The sequence below is a fragment of the Aquarana catesbeiana genome, linkage group LG05, assembly GCF_042186555.1.
Source record: "Aquarana catesbeiana isolate 2022-GZ linkage group LG05, ASM4218655v1, whole genome shotgun sequence".
In the NCBI taxonomy this organism is placed as follows: Eukaryota; Metazoa; Chordata; class Amphibia; order Anura; family Ranidae; genus Aquarana; species Aquarana catesbeiana.
In genome coordinates, this window is record NC_133328.1 from 368,209,483 (window position 1) to 368,232,544 (window position 23,062).

Sequence of the window (23,062 nt, forward strand, 5' to 3'; positions counted from 1 at the left end):
TCGGCCTAAGATCATCTTTTTTATGTCATCAAACATTTGGGCAATATAGTGTGTTTTAGTGCATTAAAATTTTAAAAAGTGTGTTTTTTCCCCAAAAAATGCGTTTCAAAAATCGCTGCGCAAATACTGTGTGAAAAAAATGAAACACCCACCATTTTAATCTGTAGGGCATTTGCTTTAAAAAAATATATAATGTTTGGGGGTTCAAAGTAATTTTCTTGCAAAAAAAAAAAAATTTTTTCATGTAAACAAAAAGTGTCAGAAAGGGCTTTGTCTTCAAGTGGTTAGAAGAGTGGGTGATGTGTGACATAAGCTTCTAAATGTTGTGCATAAAATGCCAGGACAGTTCAAAACCCCCCCAAATGACCCCATTTTGGAAAGTAGACACCCCAAGCTATTTGCTGAGAGGCATGTCGAGTCCATGGAATATTTTATATTGTGACACAAGTTGCGGGAAAGAGACAATTTTTTTTTTTTTTTTTGCACAAAGTTGTCACTATATGATATATTGCTCAAACATGCCATGGGAATATGTGAAATTACACCCCAAAATACATTCTGTTGCTTCTCCTGAGTACGGGGATACCACATGTGTGAGAGCCTAGTCGCGTATGGGACCACGAAAACCAAGCACCGCCTTCAGGCTTTCTAAGGGCGTAAATTTTTTATTTCACTCTTCACTGCCTATCACAGTTTCGGAGGCCATGGAATGCCCAGGTGGCATAAACCCACCCCCCCAAATGACCCTATTTTGGAAAGTAGACACCCCAAGCTATTTGCTAAGAGGTATAGTGAGTATTTTGCAGACCTCACTTTTTGTCACAAAGTTTTGAAAATTGAAAAAAGAAAATTTTTTTTTTTTCTTGTCTTTCTTCATTTTCAAAAACAAATGGGAGCTGCAAAATACTCACCATGCCTCTCAGCAAATAGCTTGGGGTGTCTACTTTGCAAAATGGGGTCATTTGGGGGGGGGGGGGGGGGATTGTGCCACCTAGGCATTCCATGGCCTCCGAAACTGTGATAGGCAGTGAAGAGCGAAATCAAAAATTTACACCCATAGAAATCCTGAAGGCAGTGATTGGTTTTCGGGGCCCCGTACGCGGCTAGGCTCCCAAAAAGTCCCACACATGTGGTATCCCCATACTCAGGAGAAGCAGCTAAATGTATTTTGGGGTGCAATTCCACATATGCCCATGGCCTGTGTGAGCAATATATCATTTAGTGACAACTTTGTGCAAAAAAAAAATTAATTTGTCACTTTCCCGCAACTTGTGTCAAAATATAAAACATTCCATGGACTCAACATGCCTCAAAGCAAATAGCTTGGGGTGTCTACTTTCCAAAATGGGGTCATTTGGGGGGGTCTTGTGCCATCTGGGCATTTTATGGCCTTCAAAACTGTGATAGGTAGTGAGGAGTAAAATCAAAAATTTACGCCCTTAGAAATCCTGAAGGTGGTGATTGGTTTTCGGGGCCCCGTACGCAGATAGGCTCCCAAAAAGTCCCACACATGTGGTATCCCTGTACTCAGGAGAAGCAGCTGAATATATTTTGGGGTGCAATTCCACATATGCCCATGGCCTGTGTGAGCAATATATCATTTAGTGACAACTTTTTGTAATTTTTTTTATTTTTATTTTTTTTTCATTATTCAATCACTTGGGACAAAAAAAATTAATATTCAATGGGCTGAACATGCCTCTCAGCAATTTCCTTGGGGTGTCTATTTCCAAAATGGGGTCATTTCTGGGTGTTTTGTACCTCCCTGCCATTTTAGCACCTCAAGAAATGACATAGGCAGTCATAAACTAAAAGCTGTGTAAATTCCAGAAAATGTACCCTAGTTTGTAGACGCTATAACTTTTGCGCAAACCAATAAATATACGCTTATTGACTTTTTTTTACCAAAGACATGTGGCCGAATACATTTTGGCCTAAATGTATGACTAAAATTGAGTTTATTGGATTTTTTTTATAACAAAAAGTAGAAAATATCATTTTTTTCTAAATTTTCGGTCTTTTTACGTTTATAGCGCAAAAAAATAAAAACCGCAGAGGTGATCAAATACCATCAAAAGAAAGCTCTATTTGTGGGAAGAATAGGACACAAATTTTGTTTGGGTACAGCATTGCATGACCGCGCAATTAGCAGTTAAAGCGGCGCAGTGCCAAATTGTAAAAAGTGCTCTGGTCAGGAAGGGGGTAAATCCTTCCGGGGCTGAAGTGGTTAAGCACTAATTTGTTCTGCATGCAAAAAACCGAAGTAGTCTTTCACTGTCATTTACTGAGATAATTTATTTGATATATTGGCTCATTATTTTATTATAACCCATTAATCCACATCAATTTTTGAGAGTCTTTAAAGGGCTTTATTCTTTGAGCTGTACTATCAAGTTGCGTGAAACAAGCACAAATCTGACATGCAAGAGCTAGACAGAGCCTGTGTAAAAGGAGACTTCTCAAATGTCTTGCAGGCCTCTTGCTGTCAAATTACATTGAAGTTAGAATAGACCCATTCCCTGTACTCAATGTGACGTCACAAAACAGAGTGGATTTAGGACCCACAGTTGTCAGTCCCCTCACTATTTAAAAGTAAACTGAATGTAAAGGGGACCAGTTGTTTTTTTCAAGACAGTTTTGTCCCTTCTTGTTAATTGTGAGGAAGCTCTGCTTCAAGTTTAGACTGGTCTGTAAACAGCTGTGATTTACACCAAGAGAAAACAGACAGCTTCGTCTTCTCAGCAGAATATAGATTTCCACTGACTAAGCATTGAGTATGAGCACAGCCGCTAAGATTTCCAAATCATCACTGGTGAACTCTCTGGCCAAAAGGTATGATCCGAAAGCTCTACAAAACCAGGGGCCTGCCAATGCACAAAAAGCATTACAGATTCCCATAGCCACAAAGTCACCAACAAGCAAAAACACCATGGACACAAAGCTGGACTTCCTGCACAGCAAAATCGACACGCTTCTGGTGGAAAACAATAATGTTTCTGAGAAGATTGAGGATATTTCGCGGGATATTGTGGGCATTGCGAAAGGACTCCAAGAGCTCAAAACAGAGGGTATTAAAACTGACAATAGCAGCAATCATATGGAAGTTAAAGATGTTTTCTTAGACATGAGATATCATTTTATGGATATGATAAGCTACCTCTCGCTAATAAGTAAATATTCAGAGCAGCAATCAAAAAGGTTGGAAGGAGTGGAATGCATATTGCTTGGTATGCAAAGTGTGTTTCATTTTGTAATGAAGCAAACCAAGATTTCTGCATTGTTTGAGTTTCTTCAGCAGAAACAAAGTTCTACAAAGCCAGCTCCGAATAATAGAAAAATGACCAAAGCTGAAGAAAAAGCCCATCTAAAAGCTAAAGAGAAAAAGAAGAAATGTATAAGGGTGCAGGAGACCAAAAGAAAAAAGCTAGCTTGTCTGATCAAAAAAAAGGTGAGACTATTGTATATCATTGTACAGAATTTACTTTTTTGATCACACAATTTCATTTGTCTCATTTAATGTTAGAAATACAGATTTTTTTTTATTAGACTATGCATACCCTTAACTGTTTAACTAACATTACAACATTATTTACTCTATACGTAGATCTTATGTAATAAGGTATATATTTTTTAAATGCATTTTGTTGAGACAGACTTATTGTTTGTATAATAAAAATATATAGTATATATATATATATATAAATATAGTAAAAATATGAAAAAACATTGAATACAGCATTTTTGGTGAAAAAGGTAAAATCACAGTAAAAAGCTTCAGTATCCCAGAACAGTCAGTGAACAAACATACTAATGAAAAGTGATTTCTGATTAGTTGCAGTATGTTACACCCATCATGTTTATTTTCGTTATTGGGTTTTAAAGCACATTGAGGGGGATTTACTAAAGCTGGACTGTGGAAAATCTGGTGCAGCTCTGCATAGAAACATCAGCTTGCAGGGTTTATTGCCAAAGCTTATTTGAACATGCTGAATTTAGAAACTGATTGGCTACTATGAACGGCTGCACCAGATTCTGAGTGTTCCAGTTTTAGTAAATCTCCCCCATTATTCTCAGTATTACAGATGTTTACTTAATATGTGATGAAAATAGGCCATGGCCTATATTATGGCTTATTTAAATATGTGATTTTTGTGGTTAGCTCACGTAAAAAGTGAAAAATGTTTGCTATTAGTTACTGCAGGTGCAGCGTGTTTAGTGCATATTGATGTTATTAGCAAGTGTACCTAGGTGTATTATCTATGAAATCTGCCTAGATTAGAGGTTTATGGTCCTCTTTAGGGTCCCTAGCTGTAAACACTGCAAAGACTTCCAGTCCTGAACTTCTTTACTTGAATTGGGCTAATTGGCTTTGCTGATGACAAAAAAAGTTGTTTACTTTGCAAAGGAAGTTGCACACTGCAAGGGAGTTTTCCTCAAAACATAGTACATGCAGTGAAATTTCATTTTGCAAAGAACATCCAATTACATGATGTGAGTATGATAGCTCTGGACCGATAGAAGAAAAAATTGGTTCCGACAGATAAACAGTGAGGTATGTTTTCTTTTTTTTTTCTTCAAAGAAGCAGATCCCTGATGAAAATATATTGTGGGTAAACCTCGTTTTGGTCCTAGGCTGCTACTCCATTGATTGCGACCAAAAGGAGCACTTGACAGGCGGTACATTCTTAGATATGTACTAAGGAGCATCTTAAAGTGGCTGTATTTGATGCTTTTCTGGTTCAATAATTTTCATTGTAAATATATCAAAAAAATGTAAAGTAATACAAAAAAAGGCACCTAGTCTGCCCAAGCATGGGCCATGACTGGCGACATGAAAAACATAAATGCACACAGGAGGGAGAGCCTCCTTCTTACATAATCAGAAATAAACGTAAACATTACATACAGTATCTCACAAAAGTGAGAACACCCCTCACATTTTTGTAAATATTTTGTTATACCTTTTCATGTGACAACACTGAATAAATTACACTTTGATACAATGTAAAGTAGTGAGGGTACAGCTTGTATAACAGTATAAATTTGCTGTACCCTCAAAATAACTCAACACACAGCCATCAATGTCTAAACCGCTGGAACAAAAGTGATTACACCCCTAAGTGAAAATGTCCAAATTGGGCCCAATGTGTCAATACTTTGTGTGGCCACCATCATTTTCCAGCATGGCATGGAGTTCACCAGAGCTTCACTGGTTGCCACTGGAGTCCTTTTCCACTCCTCCATGAAGACATTACGCAGCTGGTGGATGTTAGAGACCTTACGCTCCTCCATCTTCCGTTGAGGATGCCCTACAGATGCTCAATAGGGTTTAGATCTGGGGACATGTTTGGTCAGTCCATCACTTTTACACCATCTTGGAGGTGTGTTTGGGGTCGTATCATATTGGAATACTGCCTTGTGGCCCAGTCTCCAAAGGGAGTGGATCATGCTCGGCTTCAGTATGTCACAGTACATGTTGGCATTCATGGTTCCTTCAATGAACTGTAGCTCCCCAGTGACGGCAGGACTCATGCAGCCCCAGACCATGACACTCCCACCACCATGCTTGACTGTAGGCAAGACACACTTATCTTTGTACTCCTCACCTGGTTTCCGCCACACATGCTTGACACCATCTGAACCAAATAAGTTTATCTTGGTCTCATCAGACCACAGGACATGGTTTCAGTAATCCATGTCCTTAGTCTGCTTGTCTTCAGCAAACTGCGGACTTTCTTGTGCATCATCTTTAGAAGAGACTTCCTTCTGGGACTTTAGCCATGCAGACCAATTTGATGCAATATGGCATCAAATTGGTCTGAGCACTGACAGGTTGACCCCCCACCCCTTTAACCTCTGGAGCCATGCTGGCAGCACTCATATGTCTATTTCCCAAAGACACCCTCTGGATATGATGCTGAGCATGTGCACTCAACTTCTTTGGTCAACCATGGCGAGGCCTGTTCTGAGTGGAACTTGTTGTGTTAAACCGCTGTATGGTCTTGGCCACCGTGCTGCAGCTCAGGTTCAGGGTCTTGGCAATCTTCTTATAGCCTAGGCCATCTTTATGTAGAGCAACAATTCTTTTTTTCAGATCTTCAGAGAGTTCTTTGCCATGAGGTGCCATGTTGATCTTCCAGTGACCAGTATGAGAGAGTGAGAGCGATAACACCAAATTTAACACACCCACTCCCCATTGACACATGAGACCATATAAAGTAAATAATGGTGGCCACACAAAATATTCACACTTTGGGCCCAATTTGGCATTGATTATCAGTGCAGCCCTCATTAGAGGTGCCCACAACAGATGCCAATCAGTGCCCATCAGATGCCAATCAGTGCAAAAAAAATTGCCAGTCAGTGCCCGTCACAGTTGCCAATCAGTGCCCATCACAAATGCCTGTCAGTGTCCATCAGTGATGCCTGTCAGTGCCCATCGGTAATGCCTGTCAGTGCCCATCACAGATGCCAATCAGTGCCCATCAGTAATTCCTGTCAGTGCCTCCTCATCAGTGCTGCCCATCAGTGCCCATCAGTTCCACCGATCAGTGCCCATTAGTGCCACCTATCAGTGCCCAGCATTTCCGCCTATCAGTGCCCATCTGTGCCACCTATCAATGCCCATCAGTTCTGCCTATCACTGCCATCTATCAGTGCCCATCAGTGCTGCATATCAGTGCCATACATCAGTGCTGCATATTAGTGCCTCCTCATCTGTGCCACCTTATCAGTGCAACCTCATCAGTGCCCATCAATGCTGTCTCATCAAAGCCCATCAGTGAAGGGGATAACGTACTTATGTACACAATTTTATAACAGAAACAAAGAAAAACTTTTTTTTTAGAAAAATGTCTGTCTTTTTTAATTTGTTTTGCAAAAAAAAACCCAGTGGTAATCAAATACTACCAAAAGAAGGCTCTATTTGTGTGAAAAAAAATCATAAAAATGTATTTTGGGTACAATGTAGCATGACCGCGCAATTGTCATCCAAAGTGTGACAGCGCTGAAGGCTGAAAATAGGTCTGGGCAGGAAGTGGGTAAAAGTGCCCAGTATTGAAGTGGATAAACAATATTGCCTGTACAGGAAGACTGTTTGCAGTGTTTGAGCTACATGGTAGAGGGGAGAGTTAACAATGTTTAAGAAAAAAATGTTTTCAGTGACAGAGAGCACATAGGTAAGTGCAACATACTGGTTCCACTTACCTTCTAAAACATTGCTGTTTATCCCCTTGTGGAGATCTTCTTTAATTGCTACTCGGTGGTCTAAACTTGCAGAATAACTACTAATAAACTGCTTTTACATGTCCAGGTGGAGTTCTCACTTTTTATGTCGTTATTTTCTGACTGTTCAGTCCATTCTCTGCTTTTGCTTCATGGCAGTTCTGACTCATCCCCAGTTTGTTTTATTTAAATCTCCTTAGGACAGATGCTTTTTGAATAAAGAAAAAAGGCAGCACATGTTTCTGTGTAGGACGGACACACCACCTGTTACTGACGGATATGATTCCTCACGGTTGTGTAAACATACTGTGCTGACCTCCCCCCAAAAGTGACATCTCTGAACCAGAATGAACTTTTGTCTCGGTCCACATGGACTGTCTTTTTTATTATCTGGGGGCCCATTTTGAGGCTTTGAGAGGTGTCAGAAAGATACTAAAGTCATTAAATAGAGATACAAATAGAGATAAACAGAGATATTAAATACTACTCTGTACAATGGAAAATAACTTCTGTATCATTCTCTAGGAGGATGTGTGTACAAAAATAAAAGATATGTGCTTCAAATAAATTGTAAAGTCAAGGTTAAAGAGGTCAGATTCCTAAAATACTTTCTACGTATTCTATATTTTGTCTAGACTTTATATGAAAATCATTAATAACAGTAATATGTTTATTAGCATAAGAAAACATTAGAACATTTTATGATCCATGAATATTAACTGCAATGTTTATTGTGTTGTGCATTACAATATACAATAAATTAGAGCTTATTTATATTATAAAAATGATTTGCTATGATATACTTTACACTGTCCTTTGCATTTTACATCTTATTTATAAAATGTAGAATACAATGTGGAAACTAAATTGCAGCATGTGGTATATTCTCTGCACAATGCTAGAGAGAATATTCGCAGGTAGAAGGCCTGTTCCTTTCTGACACCTTTTTTTTCTCATTTATTTTCTCTGTTCAACACAAAGCAGTGCTGTATAAATGTGCTGGAGTCTCTTTTAATAAAAAAACATAGCTTTTTTACTGGCCCCAGATCTGGCCTCTTGGAAAGGCCTTAGAGCTTTCAAATTACTAATATTTTTGTCGCCTCCATAACCTGTATCATTGATCATATGAATTCTGAAGACTACGCAAACTGCAGGGTGTGTTAATTAGCTAGGCAAAAGGCATGTGCTTTATTAGGGGAACACACGTTCAGACCAAACTTTGGCAGTTTTGGTGTTCAAACAAATGCCAAACATTTACCTGTTTGACGGGAGCCAAACGTTACTTTTGCTATTACACATGACAGCTGTTAAAGGTTATTAAGGACGCCAGTGGTTGAAGACACCACAGAGCCCTTAAAGAGGAACTGCAGTCTGCTCACATCATTTGTAATAAAAACATCTTTGCCATTCTGAAGCTTCCCTCCAACCACTTTGCATATTATTTTATATATACCGTGATTTTGCACTTGTCAAATATGCTGCAGAAATCTCCCTCCACTAAGTCTGGCTGCATCCATTTTAACTGTGGGTAGCTGAAGCTGCTGCCTGTTCACTTCCTGGATTTACACAGACACACAGAGGCACACCTCCAGCTCTGCAGCCTTGCAGCTCTCATTGGCCCTCTTATGACTCATCCCCCTCCCTTCCTGGCAAACTCTCACCAGAGTGAGAGAGAGAGAGCTGTGCATGATGTCATAAGCCTAGGCTATTTACCAGACAAGAAAAAGGAAGTGGGCTGTATAAGGTATTTACTGGCAGGAAAAAAATGTTTACCTATCCAAAGTTAAAACAACAAGGACAGAAGATTTAATAGATGGAAAGTTGAAAAAAATGACTGCAGGTCCGTTTTAACAACCAGTGACATTGCTGGCCCTATTCACTTACATGGCTGGAAATCCCTGGCCAAGTAAGCGAAGGGACGAGCATAGGTAAATAAATAAAAAATAAAACAGCATGCCCCCCCCATTCCTACCAGGCTTGAAAAGTCTGGAAGGAATTTTAAGTGGGACCTGGTGCAAAAAAAAAAAAAAAAAAAATGGCATGAGCCCTTCTCCCCCAGTCTACACCAGACTCTTAGGGTCTGGTACAGGTTGTATGGGGGGGGGGGTCCAAGTATAAAAGAAAGGGAGGGAGATGTGGTCCCCACCTATTGAACCATGCTAGGCCACATTTCTTTAACATGCGAAGGGTAACATTGTCCACCTAGGTAGATCCACATTAATCACAATGCCTGCCAACAGAAAAAAAAACCACAGGCGTTGAGCCTGTCTGGTCTCTTGCCTCCCACCAAATGACAGGTCCAGTAAATGACTGGCATTTTTAATGTTTAATTTAAGCATTTAAAAAAATCACTGCTCCTGGCCAAAATTAGATTTGTAAAAAATTCCATGTTCCCCAGATGAACACCCACTACACCCATGCTATTTCTTGACAATCCCTTGCCTATTAGTCCAAAAAATGGGCATTTTTAGGATGACAGATTAGGCACCTATTGATTTCAAAGGGATACAGATTCTGACAATGTTTGACAAACCCTGCTCTAACCAAACTCAGGGCAGCTTGGCTCATCCTTATTCTTTATCAAAACACCAAACAGTCTCAGTCTGCATTGGCAAGTATAGAATAGTGATACATTAAACCTGGAGAATTTGAAATTTACACATCTTCACCTGTATATTTGTATACACATGTGTCTGATTGGCAGATAATTATACATTTCAGAAAGCCAAATATTAGGGTTGATTTACTAAAACTGGAAAGTGCAAAATCTGGTGCAGTTGTGCATGGTAGCCAATCAGCTTCTAACTTCAGCTTGTTCAATTAAGCTTTTGCAAAAAACCTGGAAGCTGAATGGTTTCTATGGTGGTGACATTTCACACATAAGACAAATCAGCAAACTGGACATTTTATGATGTTCTCTTAACACGTTTGCATATTTGCTTAGTTTTCAATGAAATGTACAATTCATAGTATGGGGTACTATAAATTGGATATTTCTGTGAAGACTAAACAAATCTGCAAACGTGTTAAGAGAACATCATAAAATGTCCAGTTTGCTGATTTGTCTTATGTGAGAAATGTCAACACCGGTGAAGAACCTGCCAAAGATGTAGGGTTGCATTCATTGTTATATATCTAGTATCACCTGCACAGCAGATGTTCTACAGTGAACAGTATTGTTAAAATCCTGGCTAGGGTGTGGTAGTCATTTTTCGTACGTTACAAGCCACAAGCAGGTGAAATAGAGAAGACCACCTTTCCACATGTGCAACAATATGCTAGCATGGTTGAGTAGTGGCATCCCCTGCTGTTGACCAGTTTAATGTAACATAACTAAAGCCCTTTAATGTTGCACTGTATATATTTATTTTTAAATGCTAAGTCTACTTAAAACTAATATTTTAATATTTGGTGAATGCTGGTGTGATACTAAACATGCCAGTTGTTTATAGCAGTCTGTGGCCTTTAGTATCTTGTTGCTTCTAAAGTGTATGTATAGCCAATTTTTAAGTTTTAAATAGAGTAGGGAAGGGCTAAAATCTTTAGCAGTTTTTTGCTGTCTGTATCCTGGTGGGGAAATTTTCCTTAACTTTCTGTTATTGAGATGCACCTGGAATCAAGGAAAGCTCCCCAAAGTGAGGGGAATTCATAGGAATTCATAGAGATTTGTCCACTTGAACACTTGTTTTTGTGACAACTTTAAATTTAAGATTTCACCTTAGTGAACCAGGACAAATGGAGAGATTAATCTCCAGAGCAAAGACACAGACAACAATAAAAACGTGGAAGGATCTAAACCAGGGGTCACAAACTGAAGGCCCTCCAGCTAATGCAAAACTACAAGTCCCATCATGCCTCTGCCTGTGGGAGTCATGCTTGTAATGCCCCGTACACATGATCGGACATTCCGACAACAAAATTCATGGATTTTTTCCGATGTTGGCTCAAACTTGTCTTGCATACACACGGTCACACAAAGTTGGTTGGAAACTCCAGACGTCAAGAATGCGGTGACGTACAACACGTACAACGAGCCGAGAAAAATGAAGTTCAGTAGCCAGTGCTGCTCTTCTGCTTGATTCCGAGCATGCGTGGCACTTTGTGCGTAGGAATTGTGTGCACACGGTTGGAATTTGCGCAAACAGATTTTGTTGTCGGAAAATTTGAGAACCAGATCTCAAATTTTGCGCGTCAGAAATTCCGATGGAAACTGTCCGATGGAGCCTACACACGGTCGGAATTTCCGACAACAAGCCCCAATCGCACATTTTACGTCGGAAAGTCCGACCATGTGTACTGGGCATAACTGTAAGCCTTGCAATGCCTCATGGGACTTGTAGTTTCGCAACAGCTGGAGGGCCGCCAGTTTGAGACCTCTAATCTAAACCTTCCTCGCTCTATCCATAACTGAAAACATTTTTACATACACTTTAGGGCGAACAAGCAACTTGTGCCTTTATTATTGTAGCCTGCTTACGCATAAACAGATCATTTAACAGAGGTAGCCTGTATACTTAATAGAACTTTACAGCAACATAAATTAATGGGACTAAAAAAATAACATCTGGAGAGGTTTGAGGTTGCATAGTGTAGCTGCCAGTGTTCACCCAACATCTCCTAAGTGCTAAAGAAATCATTGTTTATCTATTTCAGAGCTTTCTGTTTGGTGAGGAAAAGAAAATTATGCAATGAGTGGCTGTTCAATGGCATCAATTTAAATGGTTAATGGTGCGCTTGTTATACAATCTAAGTATTGTGTATCAAACGTATATCAAAACCTTGTAAATATCACCAAGATATCATTTTGAATAGTGCACCTTAAACACAATAGCCACATTCGGTAATACCCTAAAAAAAATTGCAAACAAATATATGATATACAATGACCAAAAAATTCCTTATAGTGCACAGACGTATAATGTCCACATCCAGTGTAATACACAAAATATAATAGAAAAAAAACAAAGTCCAAAAAATTTTAAAAATTTATTAAAGCGGAGTTCGATCCAAAAGTGGAACTTCCGCTCATCTGTCTCTTGTTTGACAGGTACCCTGTCCCCACTTCTGTCAGATCTCGCTGCGGCGAGGTATGTCAGAGGTCCGGCTCCCTTCTCCTTCCTCCACCGCCGGGCCGGTAAGAGAGCGCAGCACGCTTCGCGCATGCGCAGTAGGGACCCGGCCGTGAAGCAACCGACAGCTGTTGGAAACAGCTGCGGTGTCAACAATGCTGGACTCCAGGACAGGTAAGTGTCCTAATATTAAAAGTTAGCAGCTACAGTATGTGTATCCCATCCTCCAGGTCGTTTATGAACAAATTAAATAGGATTGGTCCCAGCACAGAACCCTGGGGAACCCCACTACCCACCCCTGACCATTCTGAGTACTCCCCATTTATCACCACCCTCTGAACTCGCCCTTGTAGCCAGTTTTCAATCCATGTACTCACCCTATGGTCCATGCCAACAGACCTTATTTTGTACAGTAAATGTTTATGGGGAACTGTTTCAAATGCTTTTGCAAAATCCAGATACACCACGTCTATGGGCCTTCCTTTATCTAGATGGCATCTCACCTCCTCATAGAAGGTTAATAGCTTGGTTTGGCAAGAACGATTCTTCATGAATCCATGCTGATTACTGCTAATGATACCGTTCTTATTACTAAAATCTTGTATATAGTCCCTTATCATCCCCTCCAAGAGTTTACATACTATTGATGTTAGGCTAACTGGTCTGTAATTCTCAGGGATGTATTTTGGGCCCTTTTTAAATATTGGTGCTACATTGGCTTTTCTCCAATCAGCTGGCACTATTCCAGTCAGTAGACTATCTGTAAAAATTAGGAACAACGGTCTGGCAATCACTTGACTGAGTTCCCTAAGTACCCTCGGATGCAAGCCATCTGGTCCCGGTGATTTATTAATGTTAAGTTTCTCAAGTCTAATTTTAATTCTGTCCTCTAATTTTAATTCTGTCCTCACATCACATCACATCACTCAAAGAACATCACCATGTTTTTCAGCAGTCGGGACTGGGAAACTGGTCAGAGTTGAGGGAAAGATGGATGGTGCTAAATACAGGGATATTCTTGAGCAAAACCTGTACCACTCTGTGTGTGATTTGAGGCTAGGACAGAGGTTCACCTTCCAGCAGGACAATGACCCCAAACACACTGCTAAAGCAACACTTGAGTGGTTTAACCACTTAAGCCCCGGACCATTTGGCTGCCCAAAGACCAGACTTTTTGCGATTCGGCACTGCGCCGTTTTAACTGACAATTACGCGGCCGTGTGACGTGGCTCCCAAACAAAATTGACATCCTTTTCTTCCCACAAATAGAGCTTTCTTTTGGTGGTATTTGATCACCTCTGCGGTTTTTATTTTTTTGCGCTAAACAAAAAAAGAGCGACAATTTTGAAAGAAAGCAATATTTTTTACTATAATAAATATCCCCAAAAAATATATAAAAAAACTATTTTTTTTCCTCAGTTTAGGCCGATAGTATTCTTCTACATATTTTTGGTAAAAAAATCGCAATAAGCGTTTATTGATTGGTTTGCGCAAAAGTTATAGCGTCTACAAAATAGGGGATAGTTTAATGCCATTTTTATTAATAATATTTTTTTTACTGGTAATCGTGGCAATCAGCGATTTTTATTGTGACTACGACATTATGGCGGACACATCGGACACTTTTGGCGCCATTTTGGGACCATTCACATTTATACAGCGATCAGTGCGATTAAAAATGCACTAATTACTGTATAAATGTGACAGGCAGTGAAGGGTTTAACCATAGGGGGTGGAGGGGTTAAGTGTGTCCTAGGGATGTGTTCTAACTGTAGGGGGGATGGGCTATGCGTGACACGACAATGATCACTGCTCCCGCTCACAGGGAGCTGTGATCAGTGTCCTGTCACTAGGAAGAATGGGGAAATGCTTGTTTACATTAGCATTTCCCCGCTTTTCCTCTCTGTGAGACGATCGCAGGTATCCTCGCGGACATTGAGTCCGCGGGACCCGCGGTCAAACTCACGGAGCTTGCGGTGTGCGCCCACAATGCCGCGTCTTAAAGGGCAACGTACCTGTACGTTGATCTGCCAACAGCCATGTCATTCTGCTGACGTATATCGGTGTGAGCCGGTCGGCAAGTGGTTAAGGGGAAACCTGTAAATGTGAAACAAAATGTTACCCCAGCTCCACTGCCAATATGAAAGTCCACGATCTGTGATCCGGTGCTCTAGCCAGCTAACTCAGGCCCCAAATACAATACTTGAATCAAAAGAGGGCTGGCAACTCGGATGCTCTTGAATAAAAGTCATTATTGGTTACATGGGTACAACGGTACAGGCTATACGCTGACGTGTTTTGGCTAAGAAGTCTTCATCAAAGCATACATGTTTGATTTAAAAACTGATATTTATAACAAAGTAAGCACTCCAAATAGGGCGGGTGCATCCTAATCAGAAGCAATCAAAACAATTTAAAAAAAAATGGAGAGAAGAAAGGAAGAAGCACAGCAGGCAAAAATAAAACATGTTCAAAGTGGTACAATAAATGTATCAAACAATGTGATTATGTTTGAAAAAGATTTATGTCCATCCTATCATTCAAGCCATATGGTTTCCTAGTATTAAGAGTATGGATCCACCACACTTCACGCTTAAGCAAAATACGATGAGTGTCACCTCCTCTTGGGGGATTTTTAACAACTGACGAGATTACCATGATGAAGTTCTCGGAAATGTTTTGACACATTTGAGATATTTTTAGCTTTAATATTTGTAGTGTCATTTACATGTTCGAGATTCTAACTCTCAAAGGGTGTATAGTACACCCAACGTATTGCAGGCTGCAGGCACTACATTGAATAACATAAACCACCGATTGAGAATTGCAGTTAATATACTGTTTGATGGTATAGGTTTTCTTCGTAGAAAAGGAAAAAACTGAGGTGCTTTTTTATGTCTATGACACTGCCTGCAAGTATTATGGCCACACATGTAAGAACCTACAGTGGAGAGCTAGGTCTGTGGTTTGTTTGTCTTCTGAGAGCAAAACAAATTGGGTGACAGCATATTACCCAGACTGGGAGCCCTTCTACTGGAAAAATGACAACCCCCCTGGATGGCACTGTACAGGTCCTTGTCAGCATATAGGATGGGAAGATGTTCTTTAAGAATCACAACAATTTTGTTGTATTCTAAAGAAAATGTAGTGACAAAATTTACTTTATTTCTACTGAAATCACTGCACTGTTTATGTCTATTTATACTACTATTCTAAATTATCTCCACCCGATCTCTGTGAAACGCTATATTTTTACTTCTAGCTATTGTTCGTGTATTGTAGCCCCTTTCTTTGAGTCGCTTTTGAATTGCTGTACATTCTTGCAAAAAATCCTTGTCTGTAGAGCAGTTCCTCCTGGCCCTGATGAATTCACCAGTGGGTAAAGACTTAATGGTATGACTGGGGTGACAGCTATCAGCCAATAAAAGGGAATACCCTGAACAGGGCTTCCTAAAGGTTCTGGAAGTCACTGTGTTGCTATCTAAATGCCCCATCAAGGTCAAATCCAAATAGTTTATTTGGGTTGGGTGGTGCACACAGGTGAACTCCAAATTTATAGAGTTAGTATTAATATTTTTCATTAAAAAAATCACCAATGGCATCACCCGATCCATGCCATACTACAATCAGGTCATCAATGAAACGACCATACCAGGCGATATTGGTTTTAAATGGATTACCGTGGGCAAATAAAAGAGATTCTTCCCACCAGCCCATGTAGAGATTCGTCAAAGAGGGGGAAAATTTTGCCCCCATAGATGCACCTTGACTCTGAATGTAGTATAGTTTTATTCAAGAGCATCCGAGTTGCCAGCCCTCTTTTGATTCAAACATGTAAATGTGTTGTAATGGCCTAGTCAAAGCCCAGACCTCAATCCAATAGAAAATCTGTGGTCAGACTTAAAGATTGCTGTTCACAAGCGCAAACCATCCAACTTGAAGGGGCTGGAGCAGTTTTGCAAGGTAGAATGGGCAAAAATCCCATTGGTAAGATGTGGCAAGCTCATAGGGACTCATGCAAAGTGACTTGGAGCTGTGATAGCCACAAAAGGTGGCTCTACAAAGTATTGACTTAAGGGGGGGGGGGGGGATAGTTATGCATATTGACTTTTTCTTTTATTTGGTGCTATTTGTTGTTTACTTCACAATAATAAAAAAAAAAAAAACTAGGTCTGTTACTGATTAAAATTTTCGTGTTCAATTAATCGATTTTTTAAAAATCGATTAATCGACTAATTTCGATTAATTATAATGCACATACAGATCCAACTACTTTTAGCTGACGTCATGCGTAGCTCCTCTCCCGTACGCGTTACGTTTAATCAGAACTTTCTCAGAACTTCCTCAGCGGGGCTGCGGCGTCACCCTAGTATATTTAAATAACACAGTTGTGCATCAGGAGGACCGATGGAGAGCCAGAGACATCTATCACCTGCTGAGACAGCAAAGTGTCAGCTCTTTGGAAAAAAAGTGCCCTTATCATAAATGTTTCTTGATTGCTGGATAACCAATCAATGTCAGTTCATTGTCAAACTGACTTACAACCAGGAAAGCCCTCAGATATGTTGATTTTCATAGCCAAGTCCAGGATTTACATAGATGTTTAACTGAATACTTTGACCAGTGAGATCAATCAAATTGTTAGGATCTGTTTTCCTCAATTTATGATTTCACGGACATCGACGTCACCGGACTCCTCCCCCCTTCCCTTCGTTAGCAGACGGAGGCACTTTGGGGAAGGGGGAGGAGTCCGGTGACGTCGATGTCCGTGACATCACCGGATCTCCAATGGACCTCCCTGAAGACCCGGAAGCCAGCGGAGAGATGAGTACCGATCAAAAGAATTTTGATCGATAAAAAAAATTAACGATTAATTGAGAAATTAATCGTTAATTTCCCCAGCCCTAAAAAAAAAACATCTTCAAAGTTGTGGGCATGTTCTGTAAATTAAATGATGCAAATCCTCAAACAATCCATGTTAATTCCAGGTTGTGAGGCAACAAAGCACGAAAAATGCCAAGGGGGTGAATACTTTTGCAAGGCACTGAACATGCCACAAAGAACTCGCTTCTGAAGCTAGTTTAGTAACTGCTTGGATTATAGTTCCTTCAGTTCTGCAAAAAAACTAAATTACACATGAATTCTAGAAAAAAAGTTAAAGGGGAAATTCACCCATTTAAAAAAAATAAAAATTAAAAGTCAGCAGCTACAAATACTGTAGCTGCTGACTTTTAAAAATAAGGTACTTACTGGTCCATAAAGTACAGTGCTTTCTTCCGGCAACTGATTCTTCTCACCACTGTGGCTCCACAGCGTTGCCATCTTGAATTTGAAAGCTGGATGTGACTTCCGGAACAATCACAGCTGGCTCCCCACTGCACTTTATTTTTTGCACTGAGCAGTTAATTTTTAGCACTTCCTGCTGTCCGTCGCCAGGTTTAACACAGGCACGGATCAACTCTCAGAAGGGAGAGCGTGCCTGTCAGCAGCTACAGGGGAATTCTCCCCCTCCCTCTCCTCACTGAAAATTTCTGTGTGTGAAAAGAGAGGAAAAAGATCAATAGGCTGCCTGGGAGTTAGACAGACACCACGAGGCAAGGGAGAAGACCGGACCCAGTGGAGAGGTGTTGCCTTCCCCGGTCGGTGTGCCATTCCTCCCACATATCCACGTCCGGTCGGGGGCATCCTGCCTGAGAGGGGATCCCAGATGCATTCTCCAGGCGCACTGGTACAGACGGCGTGAAGTGTTCCAGTTGTTGAGGTAGCCGGTCTGGCTATCTGTAGAACCTGCCTGATGCAAGACACTTTGCTTGGACCTTGAGCGCAGGATTGGTGAGTGGGCACTTGCCCATTTTACCGAGATACAGAGACACTGCATGCAGATAATGTTGCCTGTGGTTACCTACACTAAAAAAACACTGTGCTGCCAGGTAGTAAAAGTGTTCTTTCTGCTGCAGGAGTTACAGAGTACATTTTGCATCACTCCTACCAAATGGGATATCTAAGTGCACCAACTAAAGTGGCTAGCAGAAGATTCAAGGCCTTCTTCTTCCAAGGCACTGAAGTTACTGGTGTCATACTGGCACACACATATACTCAGGGCTCAGTATATGTAGTGTATGAACAGGGTAGTCTGACTTGGGAGTTACGCTATTGACCATTGAATTAGGTGCACTGTTTATGGTTTTGTGGGCCTGTGGTGTCAGGAGACAGAAGGAAGAGGTCTGTCATAAGAGAGGGTCATTACTCTGATCTCCTCCTGCCTGGACTTATAGAGCCCAATTTAGGTAGAGTGGTGACCAATCCATTACAGTGTTTGCAATTTTGTGATCTGTCAATTGTTAAAGTGTTTTGCCTCTGCTCTTGGGGTTACTCGCCTTGAGGAGCCCCCTGAAAGCAGCCATACAGTACCCTTGAGTTCTATTGCTCCTGATTTCAGTCATTATTACACAGTTGACTTATTTGAGATATATTTGTCTACTGTTCAGCTATATTGCTTCTGTTTGTTTCTATTTCTGAGCAATTTCACAGTAAAGACCATTTCTGTATTTTACTATAACTTGTGTCTTTTCGGGCCCTTTCACACTGGGGCGGGGGCGGCATCGGCGGTAAAGCACCGCTAATGTAAGCGGCGCTTTACTGTCGGTATGCGGCCGCTAGCGGGCCGGTTTTACCCCCCGCTAGCGGCCGAGAAATGGTTAAAAACCACCGCAAAGCGCCTCTGCAGAGGCGCTTTGCCGGCGGTATAGCCGCGCTGTCCCATTGATTTCAATGGGCAGGAACGGTGAAGGAGCGGTATACACTCCGCTCCTTCACTGCTCCAAAGATGCTGCTAGCAGGACTTTTTTTACCGTCCTGCCAGCGCACCGCTCCAGTGTGAAAGCCCTCGGGGCTTTCACACTGGAGACAAAGTAGCGGCACTTTCGGGTCGGTTTACAGGCGCTATTATTAGCGCAATAGCGCTTGCAAACCGCCCCAGTGTGAAAGGGCCCTTATTGGTGGTGTTTGCACTAACACTTACACCAGGTGTGCCAGAGGGGCTGAGACTGTTCTTGGGATTGAGAGGCAGAGTACAGAACCAAATATACTCAAGCGGTTCCTTGGGTGCTAGCGCTACATGAGAAAGAGAGATCAATGGCGTGAGTGCTCAAGGAGTCTGTGCTTGTATTGCAAATGTATCAACGAATGCTAAAAATAATGCATATCATTCTTAGGCTGCTATGTCTAATGGTAGGTTAAAGAGTGAATTTGTGTTAGTTATCCTAAAACTTCTAACAATTTCCCTGGGTAATATTTAATCTCTGTCTTAACCTTGACACAAGTTCAAATATAATTTTGTCTGTGTAGTTAATATAATGGCATGCCAGGGGAAATCCAGCAAATTATATTTTCAGTCTCATGTGTCTGGTTTCCGTATTTTAAGTCTAATATTATTTTTGTGCTATCAGATGTCCAAGTTGCTACAGTTATAGTTACTGAGTGTGGGTAAAGAACGTTCATACATTTTATTAAACATCAATTAAAATATTGTATCCCATAATTGTCTACGTCCTGATATAAGGGGAAATTCAAATTCATAACATGTTCTTTTAAGACAGTAAAAAGTGACAGAATTCATATATTAGTGAAAATGGTGTTAACTAAATGAAGCTGTAATCAGGTATAAAATATATTACTCTCTAAGATCCTAACTGTTGTCTGCAGCCTCATAGTACCAGCCAGCTCTGTCTTAGATAAGTTACTCTATAGTGATTTATTACAGGTTTGTGATGAATCTAATTGCCAGAACACTGATCTATAGATGAAACATTTTTATGATTGTTGCAACAACATATTTTTGCTGTCCTATACAAATGTGTATCCTTAGCGTTCAGCTGATTTATATCTGAGAGAACACGAGAGCTGAATAAATCTATAGCTAAGGTCAAAAACTCATATAAGCAGAATTCCAACCAAAAATAATACAAATTAATAGCATAATACAAGTTAAAATAACAATACTAGCTGATGCTGCATCATTCAACTTCAGTCTAGAGATTTCCCCTGTAGTACGTTTTGTGCCATTAGATGTCCTCAGTCTAATAGCCAACACCCTTTCACCAACTTCCCCCTGAACCTAGTAGTCAATATAGGGTGATTTGCTTCCCTAGGTAGAGAGAGGCTGTGCCACATCCAAATACATATATATATATATATATATATATATATATATATATATATATATATATATATATATATACAAAAAGGAAATTCCCCTAAATGGATTTTACCGGCACTTGCTAAAAAGTATATATTTACGTAATAAGTGTGTGTAACAGAGTATAAGGAATAAAAATATGTTTTATTTAGACATAACATAGCTTAAAAACATAATATTTCATAAATTCAACGGAGCATATTACATGATCAACAGGTATGATATTATTAACAAGCAGTAAATTATGCAAGGGCTCTTTTTCACACCCAAGGCGTTTCGGAATACACAGTGTTTTTGTCCTTCTTCAGGGATGTAGCAAAAAAGAGCAATTCATTTATAATATGCTAGGTTGGGTTACTTTAAAAGTCCAAAATTGGAGTGGCATTGGGCATTGTTGCTGGTACAGTTGTCATTAGAACATAACATCATGATTAGTACTGGATGATATCAATTGGTGATGGTCCCATTTACTGGGGCATGGTATCTCACCTATCCCCGTCCCTCCCGGATGCGTGCAGGCCAGAGCAACTACTGAGGCAAAAGAGGAGGGAACATCTATTAAGCTCAAGTTTCAAAATTGCCAGCCGCGGATCCCAGCATCCAGCGTGCATAACGCCTTCCCTCCTCTTTTGCCTCAGTAGTTGCTCTGGCCTGCATGCATCCGGGAGGGACAGGGATAGGTGAGATACCATGCCCCAGTAAATGGGACCATCACCAATTGATATCATCCAGTACTAATCATGATGTTATGTTCTAATGACAACTGTACCAGCAACAATGCCCAATGCCACTCCAATTTTGGACTTTTAAAGTAACCCAACCTAGCATATTATAAATGAATTGCTCTTTTTTGCTACATCCCTGAAGAAGGACAAAAACACTGTGTATTCCGAAACGCCTTGGGTGTGAAAAAGAGCCCTTGCATAATTTACTGCTTGTTAATAATATCATACCTGTTGATCATGTAATATGCTCCGTTGAATTTATGAAATATTATGTTTTTAAGTTTTGTTATGTCTAAATAAAAAATCTTTTTATTCCTTATACTCTGTTACACACACTTATTATGTAAATATATACTTTTTAGCAAGTGCCGGTAAAATCCATTTAGGGGAATTTCCTTTTTCTATATCCCCCTGAACCTAGATCCACCTGAACCCCCCCCCCCCCCCCCTTAGCCCGTGACTGGATAATGAATGAATGGAGCAGTACAGTAATGAGCTCATCCCACTGTCACTCTGCTTTCTCTTCCTATCAGCATGTTTCTTGACAGCATATAAAACTGATTGGCTCCTTGCATGACTTCTTCCTCTCACACTCCAGCCCTTACAAGTTCCTCCATCCCAAACTCACTCATCCATGTCTTTATGGACCTTTGTGCACTGGTGTGCAGTCATGTTGAAACAGAAAGGGGCCATCCCCAAACTCTTCCCAGTTCCCGCAAAGTTGGGAGCATGAAATTGTCCAAAATGTCTTGGTATGCTGCTTAAGAATTCCCTTCACTGGAACTAAGGGGCCAAGCCCAACCCTTGAAAATCAACCCCACACCATAATCCCCCCTGCACCAAATGATTTGGACCAGTGCACAAAGCAAGGTCCATAAAGGCATGGATGAGGGAGTTTGGGGTGGAGGAACTTGACTGGCCTGCACAGTCCTGACCTCAACCCGATAGAACACCTTTGGGATGAATTAGAGCAGAGACTGTAAGCTAGACCTTCTCCTCCAACATCAGTGCCTGACCTGACAAATGCGCTTCTGGAAGAATGGACAAACATTCCAATAGACACACTCCTAAACTTTGTGGACAGCCTTCCCAGAAAAGGTTAAGGTGTTATAGCTGCAAATGGTGGGCCAACTCAATATTGAACCCGACAGACTATGACTGGGATGCCATTCAAATCTTAAAATCTTCATGTGCGTGTAAAGGCAGGTGTCCCAATACTTTTGACAATATAGTGCATCTCTGAGAACTACAAAGCACCTCTATCTATGTTAAAGAGGCGAAGGTGTTTTGTTTTCCTGGCCTAGGGTAACAGTGTACTCCTCCACAGATACTGTACTGTGAATGAGCATTGTATCTCTACTGCAGGAAGCGTGTTACTAGCTGGATCACCAGGTGAAAATAAAGGAAAGAAAACATGATCAAAGGAATGTAGAGCAGCCACCATATTTAGGGACTTGTAGGCTGAAATTAAAAGTGTATATAAACTCAAGAACAGAAATTTAACATGAAAATCAAGGACTCTCTAATGTCTCCATAATGAGATTTTGTCACAACAGTTAAAAAAAGTGCAAGGCATAAAAACATGTAGCCTATCCTAGGCGGTCTTCCTACACTTTTTCATCTTCCTTGCAAACATTACACCTGCTTTTATACCCTTGGCACTCCTCTCTACACATAGTATCCCTCTCATAACCTCTAGGCATTCTTTTTCTGCACATATTACCCACTGTCATACCCTCTGGCACTCCTCACCTGCACATATTGCCCTCCATCATGCCTCACACTCATCTCTTGCAAATACAATCTGTCATACCCTCCCGCACTTCTTTCCTGAACATACTGCCTTC

At 40.6% G+C, this 23,062-nt stretch overlaps 1 protein-coding gene across 3 annotated transcripts in view; it reads left to right on the forward strand.

Annotated features, from left to right (window-relative positions):
- MYLK4 (myosin light chain kinase family member 4) overlaps positions 1-23,062 on the forward strand; it is a 236,582-nt gene that overhangs the window by 123,220 nt on the left and 90,300 nt on the right. The window contains exon 1 of one of the 3 annotated variants that reach the window (XM_073630956.1): positions 2,595-3,448. The exons of the other annotated variants lie outside the window; for them this stretch is intronic. Coding sequence (XP_073487057.1) covers positions 2,777-3,448 — 672 coding nt within the window. The 5' untranslated portion in view covers positions 2,595-2,776. Of the gene's footprint in view, positions 1-2,594; positions 3,449-23,062 lie in introns of those variants that run through there. 3 annotated transcript variants of the gene reach the window in all.